General features: G+C 41.0%; 1 protein-coding gene across 1 annotated transcript in view; it reads left to right on the top strand.

Moving 5' to 3' along the window:
- The window catches only part of SPECC1L (sperm antigen with calponin homology and coiled-coil domains 1 like), a 57,039-nt gene that overhangs the window by 4,916 nt on the left and 30,789 nt on the right, over positions 1-21,334 (top strand). Inside the window, exons 2-5 of the mRNA XM_056859348.1 lie at positions 4,059-4,248; positions 7,928-8,078; positions 9,883-11,516; positions 14,006-14,213. Of these exons, the coding sequence (XP_056715326.1) occupies positions 4,096-4,248; positions 7,928-8,078; positions 9,883-11,516; positions 14,006-14,213 (2,146 nt within the window). The 5' untranslated portion in view covers positions 4,059-4,095. The remainder of the gene's footprint in view (positions 1-4,058; positions 4,249-7,927; positions 8,079-9,882; positions 11,517-14,005; positions 14,214-21,334) is intronic.

Genomic DNA, 21,334 nt, shown 5'->3' with positions numbered 1-21,334 from the left:
CAAGCAGGTAACCCACAACTCCTTGCGGGGCACATCTCATTTCCCCCTCCCCCACTATTTCCTCTTTCCCTTTCCTGAAAGCCCCTGTAGCATCTCCCATTTTCCTGCTTCCTTCTCTCCTTCCCGCTCACAAGCTAACCTACCTTTATCTTCCCCCTCCCAACTTATATTTTCCCTCCTTCCCTGCCCTTGACAGCCTCTACCCAGAAAAACTATGGTCCAGTTGTGCAGTGCCAACTGCTGTGTCTGGCCCAATTGTGCAGTGGGGGAACCTGCAAGGACTTGTGGTGATGCCTCACTTTCCATTGTATTCCCTACCCCATACTTATTCCTCTTTCTCACCTCTTGACAGCTCCCATATCCACACCTTTACTTGCTTCCTTTCCTCCCACCAGCCAACCAATTTTTATCTGCCGCCAAATTTCGGCTATATTTTTTATTTATTTGCTTCATTTATATCCTTTCTCCCCAAAGGGGACCCAAAGTAGGTTTACATTATTATCTCCTCCATTTTATCCTCACAATGAGACTGTGAGGTAGGTTGCAGTAGGAATGTGTTACTGGTCCAAAGTCACCCGGTGAACATCCATGGTAGAGCGGGAATTACTACACAACACTGACTTTTGTGTGATGGCTGCTGTTGAACAGTAGCAAGCAGCCTGTCCTGTGTGAGTCATGCAATTCACATGGTATCACGTTGTCTGGTTGCTGCTGCCAGGCCTGGCCCTGATGAGTCCTCCCTCAAAGGCCAAAACAGCTGTGAAAAGTGCCCTTTCCCCATTCCCCAGCCTTCTACTAACAGAAGCCTAGGCTTGAAGGCTAACAGTATTATGGTTGCCTAGCAATCTCCACAATGGCAAGTAATGTGGCATTTATTTCTTAAAGCTACAGGCTCTACTTCTGTTATTTTTGGTGTGTCAGCCCCCCCCCCCCAGTGTATTATTTTTTAAGATTTCAGATTTTTCTGCAAACCTGGGGCTTTTCTTGATTTTGTAGAATGATCTGTCTTGTCTGTTCATGGCCCCAGTCTCCAAGCATAAAGCCCACAGATTTGGCCATGTTGATAATTATGTATATTGACAATGGTGCAAACAGAAAACTGCCTAAGGAACAACATGCCATAATATAGAAAATGTATTACAAAGGTAGAAGACATTGAAATAAAAGCAAGGTGATATAATAAACATAGTAACAGACTACTGAGAAGACAGTCATGCTAGGAAAAGTTGAGGGCAGCAGGAAAAGGGGAAGACCCAACAAGAGATGGATTGACTCAATAAAGGAAGTCACAGCCCTCAATTTGCAAGACCCGAGCAAGGCTGTCAAAGATAGGACATTGATTCATAGGGTCGCCATGAGTCGGAAGTGACTTGACGGCACTTAACACACACACAACAGACTACAGTTCTATTGATTTATGAAAACATACTCCCGAGTTGTTCTATTCTACTACAGTTCTAGTCCTGAACATTTATATTTTGCACATTCTGCAAAATGTAGGGCGGGGGGAAGTGCTGGGGCCTTCCTGATCTCCTCAGGCAGCTATTCCACAAGGTGGGAGCCACAACAGAGAGTACACGTTTACAGGTCATTTCTGATCTTACCCATTTGTGGAGTGACAGCCTCAGAAAACTTTGTTCAGATGAGCAAAGTTCACATGGCACACCATAGTAGGAGAGGTGGTCCTTCAAGAATGTGGGACAAGTCCATGAAGGGCTTTGTAAGTGATGACCAGTACTTCGAACTGAACCTGGCAACTGTTCAGTAACCACTGTAGTGACAGCAGAATGGGTGTGATATGTGTGTACTGCCTAGCTCCCAGTAGCAACCGAGCTGCAACATTCTGTACCATACTTACGTATGGTGCATTACAATAGTCTGTGTGTGTGTAAAGTGCCGTCAAGTCGCAGCTGACTTATGGTGACCCCTTTTGGGGTTTTCATGGCAAGAGACTAACAGAGGTGGTTTGCCAGTGCCTTTCTCTGCACAGCAACCCTGGTGGTGGTCTCCCATCCAAATACTAACCAGGGCTGACCCTGCTTAGCTTCTGAGTTCTGACGAGATCAGGCTAGCCTGGGCCATCCAGGTCAGGGCACAATAGTCTAGCCTTGAGATTATAGTGGCATGGATCCACATGTATTTTATTATAAACTTTACAAGCGGAAAACTCAGAAGGATTTGTAGAGGTCACTTCATTCCCCCTGTAAGTCACTTGGGTGAATTGTGTGGTGGTCGCTGCTGGTACCAGCTGTGTTGCACAAGTTGTGTGGAAGCTGCTCCTGGGCCCAGGCAAGTTGGGTGGCCTCTAGTCAGCCAGTAGCCACCACCCCACTTGCATGAGTTGCACAAATTGTATGGTAACAGGTTGCCCAGTTCTTGTTGCTGGGCCTGGCCCCAATGAGTCCTCCCTCCAGGGCAGGAGGGAGAGGAGCAAGGATGGGCTGGGAAGCCCAAACAAAAGAGCTTTCCTCCAGCATTTTACTGACAGAAACCAAGTTTGAAGGCTAGCAATTTTCTTGCTGTTGCCTAGCAACCTCCACAATGACCACTGAGATCTCCTTTCTTAAGACACCGCCACTGTTTCAATTATTTTGGGGTTTTTAAACTCCGTGTTGTTGTTTATTTCAAAATTTCAGCCTTTTCTGCAAACCTGGGACTTTTCTCAGGTTTGTACAATGATCTGTCTTGTCTGCCTATGGTTCAAATTTCTTGATTTAAGTATCCACAAATGGGGCCATGCTGAGAATTAGATACATTTATATTTTTAAATAGTGTTGTAGCACTGATTTGTGAAACTCTGTACAGAGGGGCAGAAGTGAAATTTGATCTTCAGACCAAATTTAAATTTTGAATTCAGTTGGCAGGAACTTATTGCTGTAGAATTGGAAGGTGTTTGTTTTCTCTCCAGATATTTTAGCAGTTTGCCTTGGCTGTGTGACTGGCTTCCATTCTTGGCATATAAAATGGGTAACTCAGTGAAAATTGATGCAGTGTGTTTTTCCAAGGTGTATTCTCAGTCAACTAGGAGAAATTCTTGCTAGGAGAGTCAGACTAGGAGAGATCATTAGATTTGAAACCTCAAGATCCCATCTTTATTGCTTGGTCTGTGTCAATGTTCTTGCAATCATGTTTGTTTGCATCTCTCTCAAAACATACCCACACATAATGCTTTTTCAGTTCACATTCTCTGATCTCTCAACTATGGTTTGGGGATCAGTAACACACCATGATTTTGCATCTTGCGTTTTATCTCATATGGATTTCCTCCTTCCTTTCCAGATTTGACCTACCGGTATCTAATTGTTTTCTGTCATAGTCTCCATTACCCCTCCAGCATGACCACAGCAGTGATTTATATAAGAACACACAAATCATGCTGTCCTGGGTGCTGAGAGAACATGGCTTTTGATAGCCCTAAGACATATAAAAATATGTGCTTTTGGACTATGCTCATAGTGTACCAGGGGTTTCCATGGGATGATGCTGATGGCATTCACTGAGCATGATCCTTCTTTGGGGTAAAAATGCTAGCATGTACAGACTTTTAGGTGAACAGTAGTGAAGTGAGGTGCTCTCCAGAAAGCACAATGTCTTGCCTTTGTTGGTACACATTCACCCATTGTGTTGTATTACAGTAGCTGGGAAATGATGTAAGCATAGGTGTGCCAATGTGGCCTCAGATTAATACACTTACTGAAAGATAGCATCCTTGTTTCTTGTAATGATTTGGGTGTTAAACTTTCTCACAGAATCTTAACCTGAGCAAGCAATTGCAGTACAATAGTTTAAGTGGTATGAGACATGGTCTTGGAAATACATCACCCAAGACTGGGGCAAGGGGGAAACTAGGTATGCTTTTCCAGGGCCCAAGAACAGGCTGCGAGCTCATTGCCATGATATGGTATATTTATATCAGAAATAAAATGTTGTTTATTGAGTTTATATGCAAGGGATGGAATTGTTGTGGGGCAGTACAAATTTATAGTGGCACCAAGGATATTGTGCTGTGGAAATATCATGTGTTCCTTGTAACGTTTTGTTCATTTCTTTCTTTCCAGACTTGTTTGTAAATGCCTGACAAACAGGTAGCCAAGAATGAAGAAAGCAAACCGGACTGTTGGTTCAGCACCCAAAGTCCCAGGGATAAGTAAAATACAAACGGTAGAAAAAGTTAAGTCAGAAAACGGGTCCACAGTATCTGTAGTAGCGAAACTTTCAAAAACTGGGACAGCAGCAGCATTATTGAAGGTATTTCTTTTTTTCCTGTAATTAGACTTTAAATTTTACAGCTGTTGGATAATTTAGAACAAAATATGGAAAAGAAGGGGGCAGATAATCTAAATCGTGTAACACATGTTTGTGCTAAAGTGTTTCTCTAGCCATAAGCCAAAAATACAGCCATAACCTATTAATAGTTTTGTTTTGGGTTTTTAAAAATATTTTAAGTACTTAGTGGTTCACATTATTTAAATTACATTGAAGCTCAGGTAGGGTGTCATGCTGCAGGTGTTCACATGTAATCGTGGCCTTCAATCTGTACAGGCCTTTCATTTACTTGTCAGTGTATTTGTAAGGCAACCACCCTCCACTGTTAGCTGAAATAATTGTCTCTTGCTTTAGAAACTGAAGGAATGGGGCCAAAACCCAGACCTGTAAAGGGAGACTCACAGGGAAGAATTTAATCATTATTAGTTGGTTGTTTTTGCGTTAGTGATATGCTTTCTCCACTTAGTGTGAAAAATTGAAATATGCCTATTCTAACATAAAATACTAGATTTTTTTTGTCCAACTGTGATCAAATATCACCTCAATTTTCTGTCTTATCTAGTACAAGTGGCATGTGATAGGTAAGCCTTCACTTCTCACTGTTTCCACTTCAGTATGTTTGGAAGGGGGAGAAGGCTTCAGGACGCAGTGCTGTGTCCATGCCGGCATTGGCAGCATGATCACATGGCATACAGACTTGTTGGAGCAGTTTGTACACTGGCACAAAGATGATATTCAGCTGCCTACTGCAAAAGTGTGATGTGGGCATGAGCTGATGTTGTAAAATTAGTAACCCTTCACATAGGAGCTGACTAGGATGTTTGTAATGCTTATTTAACAGTTTCCAGCTGTCTTGCTAACATAAGAAGGGTTATGATGCATCCCTGAGGCGGTTTGGCCAGCTGCAGGTATACATTTTCTTGGTTTTTTTCCCTTTTGTACCTGGATCTCAAGCAGCATCAGGTACTCATTAGCCAATTTTAACAAATTGTGGTTTGTTGGTTTGTTTACAAACCAAAATTTTAAATCAGGATTAATTCATGATTTACAATCCTGGTTCGTAGGTAAGAAACAAATTGCAGCTTGTTAAAGTGCCAGATTCTGACAATAAATTGAGGTTATTTCTAAACTATAGTCCGTGCAGTGTAGTGGTTTGAGTATATATAAGTGAGGAGACCTAGTTCAAATCCCACTGTGAAGTTCCCCTTGGACCTGTCACTCTCTCAAAGCCTAATCCACCTCAAAGGTGTGGGGGGGAGGCTATCTACATCAGTCTGAGCACCTTGGAGGAAAAGCAGGATTAAACTGTATTAAGAATAAAATAGTGCACAAAGGGAGGGCATGCATGAGCCTGAGGACTTATGATTTTTTCATGACATCTGAATGCAGCCAGAGAAGCCTGTGCTGAAACACAGTAAGTTGAGAGGCCAAACCAATAGATGCAAAAGCAGTTTTCACTTGTTGGCACTACTTCTTACATACATTTTCAGCCAGTTCTGCTTGATCTGTCATAAGCTCTTGTTTTTTGTAAAATACTGACGTTTGTTGTATTCTGGAGAAACCTGTTCAGCTGGCTGTGGAAGTGGTAATCTGGACTAGAAGCTTTCTTTGCTAGATACAAAATAAACAGTTGTTTTATTTAGGACAGGATATGGGTTCACAGCCTTTTTTATTTCCCAACTTTGAACATCATAGGAAGAAATTGCAGGTTGCACAACCAAGGTATGCCTCATTGTGTCTCCCCCTACTTATTACTATTTGCTTTACAAACTTTCTCCCCCACCATGAACTGCCTCCCTGCTCGCTCTTGGGATGGGGGAGGGTTCAGAAGGCAGAGTGTGTATATAGAGTGAGAGGGAGGTTCTTGAGCTCTTTTAACAGCTTTAGCATTTTAAAGCCCCAGCTTGAAGCATGACTAATGTTAATTAAATGTTTTCAGTGCAGCATTTTTCCAAGCTGAATCATACTAGTTTTTACAACTTGACCTATTTGGCTCAGTAATGCACAGATGTTGCCTACATTGAGTATCTATAATTAACCTGCTTAGCATATTCTTCATACTGGGTGTGGTAGCAATGCAGACAATTGGCAGTGAGGTTTAACCAGCTTGTATTTGTTGGCACAAGCCATCAGTTTTGCTAGACAAGCCACAGTCAGAAATTATCAAAGCATGTGCAGTTTGCATCATTTTGTCTTTGTGAACCATTTATATTTTTAGTAGCCACCATGCATAATTTCCTTAATATATAAGATGTGAGAAGTTTGCAGCAGCCACTAGCAGCAATTAAAGCCCTGGCCTGGAGTATTGTTATTGTTCTAGAAAGTTGTGTCAGGGGAAAAAATCAATTTTAGTATCAGAACAATATTCCCTATATAGTGGAAATGATAAACCTGCCATTTCTGAACTTGAAAACAATAATTTGTGTTTTCCTTTTTTAAGAGCCTCCTCCCCAAGGGATCAGAGGGAGAGAAAGGAATTCGGTGCCCACCCCCCAGATGGGGACTTTAAAAGGCCTCTGTTAATGGGCAGTATACCTGGCTTCCCAAGTCTGGAGGCCTGGTTTACCACCCACTAAAAATAATGGCTATTTAAAGTAGCTGATGCTCTATCAACCTGCTACCCCCACCCCCGGTAGTAGGAGCTGTGGTGGGGTATGTTACTCAGCTAGGCTGCAACACATTGGCCCTTTAAAAAGCCACTATTTTCAATTGAAAAAGGATGGTGGACTTCACCTCAGGATTATTATTTTCAATTGAAAATAATGGTTCTTCAAAGTTTAAATGGTGTTTAAAGGAGCTGATGTTCTACGGCCCATCTGGGAAATGTACTATGTCCCCTCTCGCTGCTCCTGCTGCCTCCCTGACATTATTCCCAATTCCAACGTTATTGGGGGTGGAAGTATCGTGGATATTGCTGATCCAGTACCAGAAATATTGGGCATTTTATTGGGCAGGCAAATTTGATTGCACATCCCTAAATCCTAAGTTAAAGTGAAGGTCTTTGTTGTATGTAGCATACACTTGATAAAGGATGACACACTAGCTGTTTATAGGAATTCACTAGCAATGCAATGTCCAGAAATAACCCCAGCCTGTGTACTTGATCCTTCAGTGGGGCAGTAAGATTGTGATATCCCAGGTATTAACCTCTTCGGGAACCTGTGTAGTGGCCCAGGTCTGGTTCCTCCTATACACATTCAGTCCTGATTGTCTTCAGATGCAAACTCATGTTAAAAAATATTTTTCAGGAATCATTTGCATAGGGACACATCCAGCATCAAAAACAGTGATACCATAATCACAAAAATCGCTGCTATGTCACGAATTGTTTGATTTGCACTTGTCCCCCTACTATCACCTGACAAAATACATGTCACAGAGGCTGACTCAGAGCTCTTTCTGTGTAGGAGTAACATCCTACTAACTTCGTCTTTAAAATGGCATCCTTTTTTAATAATGCAATTAAAGATACTGTGAATGCAAATAAATCTTGCATTCTCTGTACACCCTTCCTGTTTTTTTACTTTAAAAAATGTCTTTAATACCATGTATAAGTTGTTAATGAACCAACCATTGCTTTTTAATAACTAACCGTATATGAGATGCCATTTTATTTGGTTACTAGTGACTTAGATATAACATTATTTATTGTCTTGTCCAGACAAAGAGCAACGATGATCTTTTAGCTGGGATGGCTGGTGGGGTTACTATGAGCAACGGTGTGAAGGGAAAGAAGAGTACTTGTACTTCCGCAGCACCTCCCACTGCAGGGACCACTATGAACAACTTGGAGAAACCCAAACCTATTACAGGTAAATAAAAAATGGTCTTAAGGACATTTTGTTTGCTGATTCAGCCATAAAGGCATTGCTCATCATAATGTAAATTGTGCAGTGTAAAAGGGTGGAATTAGATTATTGTTAACAAGATGCACTCAGACATCCCTTTCATGCAAGGGAACTGCAGACCTGGCATCTAGTTGCTTTAGTCCCAATTAATTTGGTAGGTTTAATCATATATGCCTGAACTACACATGAGAATGTGGCTGAAAAGCTTGCAGAGCTGCTTTTTTGATGCAGCTTATTCATGAACTCTCTAAAGGAGTCCTCAAGTGCTGGCTGGTAACCAAGATTTGTACTTCTAAATTTTTATACATTAAGAAGCCCAAGGCCACCATGGTGATCTCTGTCTGGATTGTAGCACTGAGGAAGAGGTAGGATGAGCCAGGCCTGAGTTGGTCATTTGCCTGCCCTCTGACCAACTGTTCAAAGCCTCTCAAAGTTTTATGATTAATTCTCTCAGCTGTTCCATCTCCTTAGCCTCTTTGCTAAGCTCTTCATGCTCAGCAGTTAGTCTTATCCTGAGTAAAAGTTTTTTTTTCCTGCTTTTGAAAAATCTGAAGGTTCAGAGGGTTGTTCTGATTGGGACCAGTACTGAAAAGACATTGCTATTTGCCTCTGTTATCCTAACTTCCTTTAAGGCATTTAAATGAAATTTTTTCATTCAAAGTGGTGGTCTATACATGGTGTTAATCTGACAACAGTCAAAACTGATAAAAGGAAGTATTTCTTCATACAACACATAGTTAAATTGTGGAACTCCCTGCTCCAGGATGCAGTGATGGCTGCCAACTTGGAAGGCTTTAAGAGGGGAGTGGACATGATCATGGAGGAGAGGGGTATTCATGGCTACTAGTCAAAATGAATACTAGTCATAGTGGACACCTGTTCTCTCCAGGATCAGAGGAGCATGCCTATTATGAGGTGCTGTGGAGCACAGGCAGGATAATGCTGCTGCAGTCGTCTTGTTTTTGGGCTTCCTAGAGGCACCTGGTTGGCCACTGTGAGAACAGCAGTCTCTTCTTGGGCCTTGGTCTGATTCAGCATGGCCTTTCTTACGTTCTTATGTCCTCAGCCTAGGTGATCCTTCTAATCATAGCTTGGTGTTTTGATAGCTTGATTTGGAGGATTGTGCGCAGGCCCTTCCCTCTCCGTTTTCTGTTTGGCACTAACCATAGCTTACATGATTGACACCTAAATTGGCAAACAATGATTAGGGGTTATCCTGTGAACTAGAATCAGAAACCCGTTTTAAACTGTGGGTTCTGATTCTAGTTTGGAGAGCAAGTGCCAACTATACTTTGCCAATGTGGTTATTATGGCAAAAGGGTGCTCATCTCTAAACTAAGGTGGAGGGAGGGAGCACGTGAACCTGTAGTGAACCTTCAGTCTTCCAGAATATGGTGTGAAGGAATAACCTGAACAATATCTGGTAGATTGCATATTTTTACCTTTCCACCCTTTAAAGACATCTTTTGTATAAATGTGCTTCCTTAATAGTTGTTTTTGAGGTGGAATAGTTTGCCTTTAGAACCAAAAGAAATGCAGAGTTATATGTTTATTGTATTCAAATCAAGATTAAAACATTTACACTAACTTCAAAAACACAATTCTTAAATTCCATTCTAATAAGATGTGTGGATAACCATACTCTTGAGAATTCAATTCCAACTATGTGGATTAGAATATGTAGCATAATTCTGGAAAACACATTGCTTTGTGCAGAATTGTATAATTACATGCCAGTTTAATTGTTTTCTAACCTTTTAAAACACAGGTACAAGTTCTGTAGCTAAACGTAGCACTTCTTCTGGAAATAAGGAATCTAGCTCTTCTCGGGAAAGAATTCGTGACCGTTCCCGGCTGACTCAAAGTAAAAAACTGCCACTAACAGGACAAGCCAGCAATGATACAATCCTTGCAAAGCGCTCCCGTAGTCGTACTAATCCAGACTCTGATGTTCGAATGAGCAAGTCTAAATCAGACAATCAGATCAGTGACAAAGCTGTTTTGGAAGCAAAAGTGAAAGATCTTTTAACGTTAGCCAAAACGAAAGATGTAGAGATCTTACATCTGAGGAATGAGCTCAGAGAGATGCGTGCTCAGCTAGGCCTTAATGAAGATCAGTATGAGGGAGATGAAAAATCTGAAGAAAAAGAAACCATTGCTATCCACCAGCCAACTGATGTAGAATCCACATTACTGCATTTGCAAGAACAAAACTCTGCCATCCGGGAGGAACTCAATCAGTTGAAAAATGAGAATCGGATGTTGAAGGATAGGTTAAATGCATTGGGGTTTTCTCTGGAACAAAGGATGGATAACACCGAAAAACTATTTAGCTACCAGTCCTTGAGCCCAGAAATCGCAGCTGGAAACCACAGTGATGGTGGGGGCACCCTTACTTCTTCAGTGGAAGGTTCTGCTCCTGGTTCAGTAGAAGATCTTTTGAGTCAGGATGAGAATACCTTAATGGACAATCAACATAGCAACTCCATGGATAATTTGGACAGCGAGTGCAGTGAAGTTTATCAGCCGCTCACTTCAAGTGACGATGCCTTAGATGCTCCATCATCTTCAGAGTCTGAGGGTGTGCCAAGCATAGAAAGATCAAGAAAGGGGAGCAGCGGCAATGCCAGCGAGGTGTCTGTGGCTTGTTTGACAGAACGGATACATCAGATGGAAGAGAACCAGCATAGCACAGCTGAAGAACTTCAGGCAACTCTTCAGGAACTTGCAGACTTGCAGCAAATTACTCAAGAACTGAACAGTGAAAATGAAAGGCTTGGAGAAGAAAAGGTTATTCTTATGGAATCGTTGTGCCAGCAGAGTGACAAGTTAGAACATTTCAGTCGACAGATGGAATATTTCCGATCGCTTTTAGATGAGCATCATATTTCTTACGTTATCGATGAAGACATGAAAAGTGGGCGCTATATGGAGCTAGAGCAACGTTACATGGACCTTGCAGAGAATGCACGTTTCGAAAGAGAACAGCTCCTTGGTGTCCAACAGCATCTGAGCAACACTCTCAAAATGGCAGAACAAGATAACAAGGAAGCCCAGGAGATGATAGGAGCACTGAAGGAACGGAATCACCATATGGAGCGAATTATTGAGTCAGAACAGAAGAGCAAGAACACTCTAGCAGCCACCTTGGATGAGTACAAAGCCACAGTAGCTAGTGATCAGATTGAGATGAACAGGCTGAAAGCTCAGTTGGAGCATGAGAAACAGAAGGTAGCTGAACTATATTCCATACACAACTCTGGTGACAAATCAGATATACAAGACTTACTAGAAAGTGTCAGGCTTGACAAGGAAAAGGCAGAGACATTAGCCAGCAGCCTGCAAGAGGAGCTAGCTCATACACGCAATGATGCCAATCGCCTGCAAGACACCATTGCAAAGGTAATGTTTTTTAGAAATGACATAAGGGGAAATTCTTTTCACGTGGCTTCTGCAGCCCTTGTGGGGGAAGAAGTGGAAGGAAGGGGGATACAAGCAACTGACTTAGAACTTTGTTTAATTGTGTTAATTGTTTAGTTGTTTTTGTGAAGATTGTTTGTTTTTTGTTTTTTATTATGTTTTTCAAAATACAAAAGAAAAGAGGAAAATGAGGAAAGGGAAATAGAATTACATTCACTGTTTTTCACCAGCACACAGACTACATCATCTACATAAAATGTTTCTCTTAACTATTAGTGTCCTTATATCCTAATTCTAATACAATTTTCTTATAGTACATCAGTTCTTATTCTTAATAACTCTGTCTAATAAACATGTTTCTGAACATCAGTATCTGGCATAAAAAGATTGCCATCTTTGCGTATGTTCTTCGGTCATCTCATAGTGCAGTATGGCCGAAAGTCTTGCCATCATTGCATATTCATGCATTTTTGTAATCCACAGCTTTAAATCAGGTATCTCCTTGTCCTTCCATTTCTGTGCTATTAACAATCTCGCGGCCGTCATTGCGTACTGATAAAACTCTTTGTACTTCACAGGTATTTGAGTTGGAATTATTCCCAATAAAAAATATTTGGCTTCCAATTGAAAGCTCGTTTTCAACATCTCTTGTATTTCTTTGTGTATGACTTTCCAAAAAGTTTGAATTTTTTTACATGTCCACCATTGATGGAAATACGTTCCTTCTGTGTCTGAACACTTCCAACAATTAGCCTGATTTGCTTTTTACATCTTCTGCATATCTAAGAGATTGTTTGTAATGATTGTTTTTAGCTGAAGAGTTTTTTCCCCCTATTAGGTAGTGACCGCATTACAGTCTACTCTACAGAATAGGCACAAAGTATTGGCTTTATCTGGGACTCATTTTTTCTCTTTCATTGCCATGTCATTGCCTGTTACTAATGGGCATCACTTCTCTTTTTGCAACCTGTCAAAAATATTGCCCCTCCTCTCTGTCCCCTCAGTAAAAGCTCTGATCATCTCTTGCTCTGATTACTGAAGATTTCTCTTCTCTGGTCCTCCATTGTTCCACTTTGATTTCCTCACTTCCATCTAGCACTCTGTTGCCAAAACCAGTCACCTTTCTCAATCCCTTTGACAATGTGATAGTATTCTTTATATCCCTGACCTCAAAGGCCTTGATGGTCTAGCACCCACACTCACATACATCCCTACTCATGACCTTCACTCCACCTCCCTCAGCTACCCAAAGATCTCCTGCCTCAAACGATACCACCCCTAATACCTGGAACTCCCCCCCAAGAATGTCTTGTGAAGCTGCTTCTCATGTTGAGATCTCTCTTCAACAGCCACTTTCTCCATAAAGCATTAGGCGTAGTTTTGGTAGAGGATGAGGTTTGTGTAATTGTAATGAACACATGTTCTTGCCCGCTGACAATTTCCCTCTTTGTCTTCCATGGGTTAAAGTTTGGATGTCAAGCTCCCTGTTAGGGCAGGGTCATTAATTATGTTATCAATATATTTTTGAGTGAATCTCTTTGCTTCAACAACAACAAAATGGGGGGGGGGGGAATTAAACTCAACCAAAACGCTGAATCCAAACCGAAGAGGTTGAGCTAGAAAATGCTAAAATTACAAATATATAAATTTTAATAAGGTGCACAGTAAAGTTAAAAACATAAGGCCTATAAAATAAGCAAATCTTTCACAGTCAATAAATACGTGCAAATTCATACACTTTTGATGTAAAATCTTACAATGACCAAAGTAGGGCCCAATAAGGACCAAACGAGTTTTGGCCTAAAAAAGGCCTTCCTCAGTGGTCAGACATGGAATTGTAATCTAGTGCACATCCTAATAATATAATAGTGTCACAGTAGAAAAATACATAAAAGATCTTCTAGTATAAAGAATTTCTTTGCTTCTCATATCATGTTGTATAAATCTAGGGGAGGGTCCAGTGGTAGAACATGTGTTTTGCATGCAGATATTCTCAGATTCAATCACAGTAGCTCTAGATGAAAAGCATCTTAAGGAGCAGGGCTTGGAAAGATCTCTGCCTGAAACTGTCTGTCTTTCAGAGTAGATAGTATTGGGCTGATTCAAAAAAGGCAGGCGCATAGTGATTTTATTTATGTATTACTGTCAAATCAGTTCTTAGAGAAATAAATCATCATAAAAACAGCTTTATTTAGTAGATAATAGCTGTTTATTAATTCAACTGCTGTGATACATTGTGTGATAAAGTTTACAGCTACAACCACATAGATATAATTGGATGAATGCTGTGCTTTTGTATACATTTTGGACATTTTAGCAATAGCCCAACAATGAGGTCAGATATGAGGATGATGCCATTAAATATAGTTATGTAATATTAATATTTTGTTATGGCAAATGAGATTTTCATGCATATAGAGCAATATTTGGAAGTGATCATAGAAGTAAAATGTGTAATTAAAAACATTTAGATAGAAGATGAATATAGAGCTTTCCAAGAAGAAGCTAAGAAGCAAATTCAGGATCTGAATATGACTTTAGAAAAGCTTCGGGCAGAGCTGGAAGAAAAAGAAACAGAGAGGAGTGATATGAAGGAAACCATATTTGAGTTGGAAGATGAAGTAGAGCAGCATCGAGCGGTAAAACTCCACGACAATCTCATTATATCGGACTTGGAGAGTAAGTAGTGAATCTTTCTTATGTGGGACGTATATTCTTCTAAGTTGCTGTGGGTTCCCATGCGAAAAAGCATCAAAATAGACTCTGTATGGTAGAGAAAATTCTCACACACTGATGGTAAATATAGCTTTATATACATGTCACTAACATATATTTATATCAGGAATTTATAGCCTACTCTTCTAAAACTTTACTCAAGGTGACTCAGATTCATCTTGCAGAACTGTGACTTTTGTCGTAAAATTCTGGCCCTTAAAAATGGTTTGTGGGCTCATGCTTTGTCCCTCTGATGGTCCTTTTTCTGTAATTGTTGATTTTACTCAAGTCATACAAGGACATCTTTACATGATAGTACATGATCCTCATATTATTTTAATGAAATAATCATTAACTGTTTGTCCTTTTATCATCTTGCCAGTTTTCTTTGGGAAAGCACAGATAGTTGATCTGTTGGATGGAGGTGAGCAGCCTTGAGCAGATCCCAAGGATCTCCGTGTTTCATGCATGTACATGGTCTTTTCAGGCCACCTAACACAGCCTGTTGGATCCCTAAAAAGGCATGTGTGAAATTGGAAGATGCTTCAAAGTATTATTTGATGCAGCTTCAGTGACATTAGTCAGAAAGGAAAACATGCAACCCCTCCATGCTCATGTAACTGGAAGGGACTCTTTAAATGTTGGCCATAACTTGCTGTTCCAGGAGCGAGGAAGTTATTGAGGATTATTTCAGCTAATTTTAAGGCTCATCACCAAACATATTTTTCCAGTATGGGCCCTGCTGATCAGCTACTGTTTTAATTGAAGTAGAGACAAATACAGTTATTAATTTGAAATGAGATTTATAACTCCTGGTGGAAATCAAAAGGTTGTTTTTAGTGGCTGTGTGACTGTGTCCTATAGGAAACGAGCGGAGGATGACACCTTGTGGTTGCTGTGAAGCATAACTGCTATGTGATGATAAGTTACAGTGAACTTAAAATGCAGTACCTTTTGTCAAGTGTAGCTAATATTTAAAATTTGAGGGGCAGAGAATGTTCAAGCTATGGAGAACATTGTCTAGGCAGTTGATTGACATTCTGGGCAAGAGCAGTCTAAAAGTCAAGGATCCTCTGGCCTGAGTCTGGCAAAAATGAATGTAGGCAAACCTGTCTGGCTCAGCTTCAGCCTACTGTCTGCATAATAAAGATTAATGCACTAATGAATTTGCAGTGTAATTACAAGGATTACAATAAAGCAGTATATGCAGCGTGCCTTGAGCTGAGACAGCCAATGTAGTTAGAGTGCAAGGCTAGGACTGAGGAGACCCAGCCAGGAAGGTCCCCAGTTGACTTTGAACCAGCCTAATGTACCTCACATGTTGGTTAAGGTCAGATGGAACAGAGGAAAACCATTTATTCCAGTTTGATCTCTTGGGTCAACTTGTTGTTTTTCATACTGATAAACTCAAGTTCTGCATAACTGCTCAGTATTATTTCTTAACCTGTGCTACAAAGAGAAGGGGAAGTTATTCTATGCTAGTTTGTTCACATAGCCTGGTGTACAGATTTTCAAGAGCATTATAGGGTTTATTGTTCCTTCTATTTCTTTTTTGTTTTTGTATAAAAGAAAAGAGTTCAGAGGTTAGTGTGGAGATTTGGAAGGCTGTATTTCATTGTGGCATGAAGTCAGCCTAGCTTTCTCCTTAGTAGAGGAAAGACTTTAGTAGAGGCTGAAAGCCAGCCCAAAGGCTCCTTCTCCTAAATTCCTCTTGGAGCCTAACCAAAGCCAGGGGACAGCCTCCTGCTCTCCTGGGAGGTGCAGAATGGAAGAATCCCAGTATGGAAACCCTAAATGCCAATCACTACCACTGCTCCAAACATGCCTTGGAGCCAGAAGGTTGAAGCGTGACAGGCACGAACAGTGCAGGAGCCAGGATCAGCCACTGCTGCAACTCCAAATCAGCAGCCATCTGAATTGGAGGCAAGGCATATAGCTCTCCCCCCCTCCCGTCTGAATGTGAGACTGTTCCCTCTCTCCTCCCCATCCCCACATGCACTGCCTGTGATTGAGGGAAACATGCTTCACTCTGACATCTGGGCCTGGATTAGGAGGGTGGTGGTAAGAGATCTCTGTGCTTTCTTTTTCACCTTCCTGCCCCTCAGAGGCTTGAGAATTCAAGTCATCTGCTCCTCATCCCCTCCAAGACTGCTCTTGCCCAGCCCACCTACGTTAGCAACAGCAGAAAAGGCAGGAAAGGACCATACAGCTAAAAACAGGGCAGAACTGCTATCTCTCCCCCCCCTTCAGCTGCTCAGGCATCACAACCAACACAGATCTTATCCAACAGGTGGCTGGTATTACCTGGGCCTCACCTTTCTGTTCCTTCTGAAGTCCTTAGCTGTGAGAATTATATGAGAAGTAGGTCATTTCAGTAATTTTCTACAACAGTCATCTTGGTGAACTCTTGAAGGTAAAAGCTTTGGAGCTGGGGCCCAGTCCCTCACAGCTCTTCACGTGGGGTTTTTCACCTTTTGTTAAACAAAACCCTTTGTACTCTAGAACCCCAGGAGGGAGAGAGTCATGATCCCAAGATACCCAGGCCTAATAGCTCCACAGGTGTCTTTCCCCATGGAAAGATACCAGATGTAAGAGGAACACTCTTCTCTTTCCAATAAAACATCTGCTGCAGCAGCTAAAACATTCTCTTATACCAGGGCTGTCTTAGATGTCATACAGACTCTGCTTCAATTGCCTCATTAATTTCTGGGGCAGTGGTCCCCAGTGATGGCAAGGACCCCTTCAAGGACATGGAATGCAGAAAAACAGTTCATTCTACATAAGTCCCATGAGGCAATGTTGTGTCAGAGCATTGATTGCCACCTCTATTTTTGCCAGAGTTTCTGTGTTATCAGCATGTAAGCTACTGGGAGAGATTACTCATGAGCCAAAGCCTATTAGGGAAAGGATGCATAAGTAAAAAAAACTGCCAACCTTGGTGGCAAATAGAGACTTGGATTCTTTGCAATTTACAACAGGAGCAGGGACATTGCTGTGACCAACAGATGCAAGGTCTCAAGTTCTGGGCAATTGATGCTGCTTTCAGATCAGGAGAGGGGCTGTGGCTCAGTGGTAGAGCATCTGCTTGGCATGCAGAACGTCCCAGGTGCAATCTCTGGCACCTCCAGTTAAAGGGACTAGGCAAGTAAGTGATGTGAAAGACCTCTGCCTGAGATCCCGGAGAGCCACTGCCGGTCTGAGTAGACAGTACTGACTTCAATGGACCAAGGGTCTGATTCAGTATAAGGCAGCTTCATGTGTCCATCTAGCCTTGCCTCTTCTCTCTTCATCAGCAAGAATCTTCCTGGAGAGTCTTGATGTAGTGGTTGAGCCCGGGGGTGGGGGGAGAAAACAGTGTCTCCTCATCTTAGGAAGGAGGAGCACAGAATCACCAGACTTAATTATTCTTTCCATGTCCAATTGTCCCTCCTAGGTGCAGAGTTTTAAAAACCACTTTGATCTAGATTTAGCCTTGGTAAGAACCTATAATATAGTCTCTTTGAGGCAATAGATGCTGTTACTTCTTAGCATCATTTCCCACCCTATGGGAGAGACATGACTCTGTGTTTCAGCATGGAGTACTGAAGAGGGCCTGAAGACATCTGAGGCATCATTGCCAGAAATAGACAAATGTGACAAAACATGCTATAGAGCAGGGCTTCTTAAACTTTTTCCACTCGTGACCCCTTTTCTTTCCAGGGTTAGAGTGGCTGCAGGAGTAGAGACATACAGGAAAATCAGCGCTCCACTGGGTACCCATTGGATACAAGCTAGTACTGGGAAAATACCCATTCTTTTAATCTTTCAGAAGCTCTGCTAGGCTGAATGATCCAGGAAGAAGTATGCAGCTGGGTGAGGATGGGAGTCTTTTATAGTTGGTATTGTATTAGGGTAATGACTGATTATCTTGGTTAATGTGGCTTTTTAAAAATTATTGAAAGCGATCTGTTTTTTTAAATATAACTATGGTAAGTTGGCTTGAGCCTGTCACTGGAGAAATCCTGATTAAAAATCTTGAAAATAACATCAGACTCTAATATTTAAGCAAGATGCTGAAAATATTAAATGGAAGCATGAAAGTTCAGTTTGGAATTATATTCCTCCCCCAGTATCTTTTCTACGCATATTTGAGGAACCTGGGTATGCTTCCTCTTCCAGATTTTCTGAGTTCTGGGTGTAATACTTGTATGGAGTGTACATGCACAGGGCCAGATCATGCACTTAATGTCCAAGTGTACATGGGGACATACAGTGGTGCTACTTAGGCCTATAGAAATTGGTTTTTGCATACATATGCCCTATTCAAACATTACACCTACACATGATGTCCAGTAGAGCAACTGCATCCTTAGGATGGGAAGGCACAATCTCTTCTCCCCACCATGTTAGGAGAAGCTTGAGGAGACTTTCTGAACCATCTTTAAAAAAAAAGAAGCTCACTAGATGGCAGAGTTGGGTTTTAAAGATGTACAATTGTGTTCCAAGAAGCCAAAACTGCTGAGCTATCACAATGGCAATCTTAAACACATCTCCTCCACCATCTGTCAAGCAAACCTTAAATAAGTGTCTTTTGTCTTCGTGATTAGGTGTTTGGTCTTTTAAATTTACAATATACTTGCATAAATATTAGGCATGTGTCATATGTAGTATTATTAACCATACAGATTATTAATTGCACTTTTGTACACAGTTTTTATATGTGCAATAAAGTGATATGTACAAACTGATAGCATAATGAATAATACAAGGCTAAGCATTAATTCATGCCATCGTATTCCCTATTACTATGTATGGTTGTGAAAGCTGGACAGTGAAGAAAGCTGATAGGAAGAAAATAGATTCCTTTGAAATGTGGTGTTGGAGGAGAGTGTTACGGATTCCATGGACTGCCAAAAAAACAAATCAGTGGGTTCTAGATCAAATCAAGCCTGAACTGACCCTAGAAGCTAAAATGACTAAACTGAGGCTGTCGTATTTTGGTCACGTCATGAGATGACAAGAGTCACTGGAGAAGACAGTCATGCTAGGAAAAATTGAGGGCAGCAGGAAAAGAGGAAGACCCAACAAGAGATGGACTGACTCAATAAAGGAAGCCACAGCCTTCAATTTGCAGGATCTGAGCAGGGCTGTCAAAGATAGGACATTTTGGAGGACTTTCATTCATAGGGTCGCCATGAGTCAGAAGCGACTTGACGGCACTTAACACACACACAAGCATTATTCCTATCATATTTAACTTTGTTCAGCTGCAACCACATAGTGAAGCAGGTTTTTTTTTCTTGGTCTGTTTTCTGAAAGAAAATCAGAACCAACTCTCTCTAAAGATGTATTCCTAGAGTTTGATTACAGAAGTTACAGATTATAAGAATCATTAGAATAGCCTGCAATTAATGCTGATCAAATGCTGCTTTTGTTTGAAAGAAGCACTGCCAGCATGTTCATAATGTGTTTCACAAACCACTAATGATATATTATGACCCTTAATTAACCTGCATAATTTATCACAGGTTAATTTCCTATAGAGGTTGCATCTTTCTTTTGCTTTTAGAGTCATTCACCCCTAATACCCAAGGAAGGGTAGAATTTCTGAGAAATGTAGCCTATACAAGCTTAGACCTACAAGCAAGTATGGGAAGGGAGAATGATTTAAAAAATCTGCCTCCTCTAGGATCCTCTGCTCTCATGAGCTTGAACAATCTTTCCCCTCCTCCCTGCATTTAGCTGACACTCAGTTGCTCTCATTATTCTGTCCCTTTGGTCCTCATGCCATTTTTAAAGATTTTCTTTTTTTAGTTTATTTACTAAGTCATGTTTTTTGGCAAATCTAGCAAGTTTCCCAAGAATATTGTCGAAGGCTTTCACGGTCAGAGTTCATTGGTTCTTGTAGGTTATCCGGGCTGTGTAACCGTGGTCTTGGAATTTTCTTTCCTGACGTTTCGCCAGCAACTGTGGCAGGCATCTTCAGAGTAGTAACACTGAAGGACAGTGTCTCTCAGTGTCAAGGGTGTAGGAAGAGTAATATATAGTCAGAAAGGGGTTGGGTTTGAGCTGAGTATTGTCCTGCAAAAGTATTGTCCTGTAAGTATCAAGATAATGTGCTAATGAGGGTATGGTATGTTAATATGGAACCAGTGTATCCTGAAGTGATCTGTTAATGTGTGTAATCCAAAACTAATCTGTATGGCTATTGTTGAATGTTGTCTTTGTCTGGAGGTTTTTCAGGGCAGGAAGCCAAGCCTTATTCATTCTTAAACTCTCCTCTTTTCTGTTAAAGTTGTGCTGATGTTTATGAATTTCAATGGCTTCTCTGTGCAATCTGACAAAATAGTTGGTAGAATTGTCCAGTCTTTCAGTGTCTTGGAATAAGACCCTGTGTCCTGTTTGTGTCAGTCCATGTTCAGCCACTGCTGATTTCTCAGGTTGGCCAAGTCTGCAGTATCTTTCATGTTCTTTTATCCTTGTTTGTATGCTGCGTTTTGTGGTCCCGATGTAAACTTCTCCTACAGGACCACATTGGAAAAACCACTTCTTACATCAAAGATTCAACTCACTTCATCAACAAAATCAGTCCGTTAAGACTCAATCCAAAGGATATATTAATCAGTTTTGATGTTGTATCCCTCTTTACCAAGGTTCCAGTTAAAGACACAATCTCATTGATTAACCAGATTTTTCCAGAAGATATAACAGCCTTATTTCACCATTGTTTGACAACAAGTTATTTCCTATGGGATCAAGAATTTTATGAACAGATTGATGGAGTAGCTATGGGAAGTCCACTCAGTCCAGTAATAGCAAACTTTTACATGGAATATTTTGAAAAGACAGCATTAGAATCAGCACCTTACAAACCTACAGTCTGGTTCAGGTTCGTAGATAATACATTTACCATTTGGAGCCATGGTGAAGAAAAATTAATGGACTTTCTAAACCATCTTAATAATATCCATCCAAACATTCAGTTTACCATGGAAAAGGAAATTGAGGGTAAACTCCCATTTCTTGATACCCTTGTCATCCGTAAATCAAACCTTCAGTTAGGTCACAAGGTCTACCGGAAACCAACTCACACAGATCGCTACTTA

This window comes from Euleptes europaea, chromosome 13 (genome assembly GCF_029931775.1).
Source record: "Euleptes europaea isolate rEulEur1 chromosome 13, rEulEur1.hap1, whole genome shotgun sequence".
Taxonomy (NCBI): domain Eukaryota; kingdom Metazoa; phylum Chordata; class Lepidosauria; order Squamata; family Sphaerodactylidae; genus Euleptes; species Euleptes europaea.
Note: the sequence above shows the minus strand (reverse complement) of the source record. Positions and strands in the feature narration are given on the sequence as shown.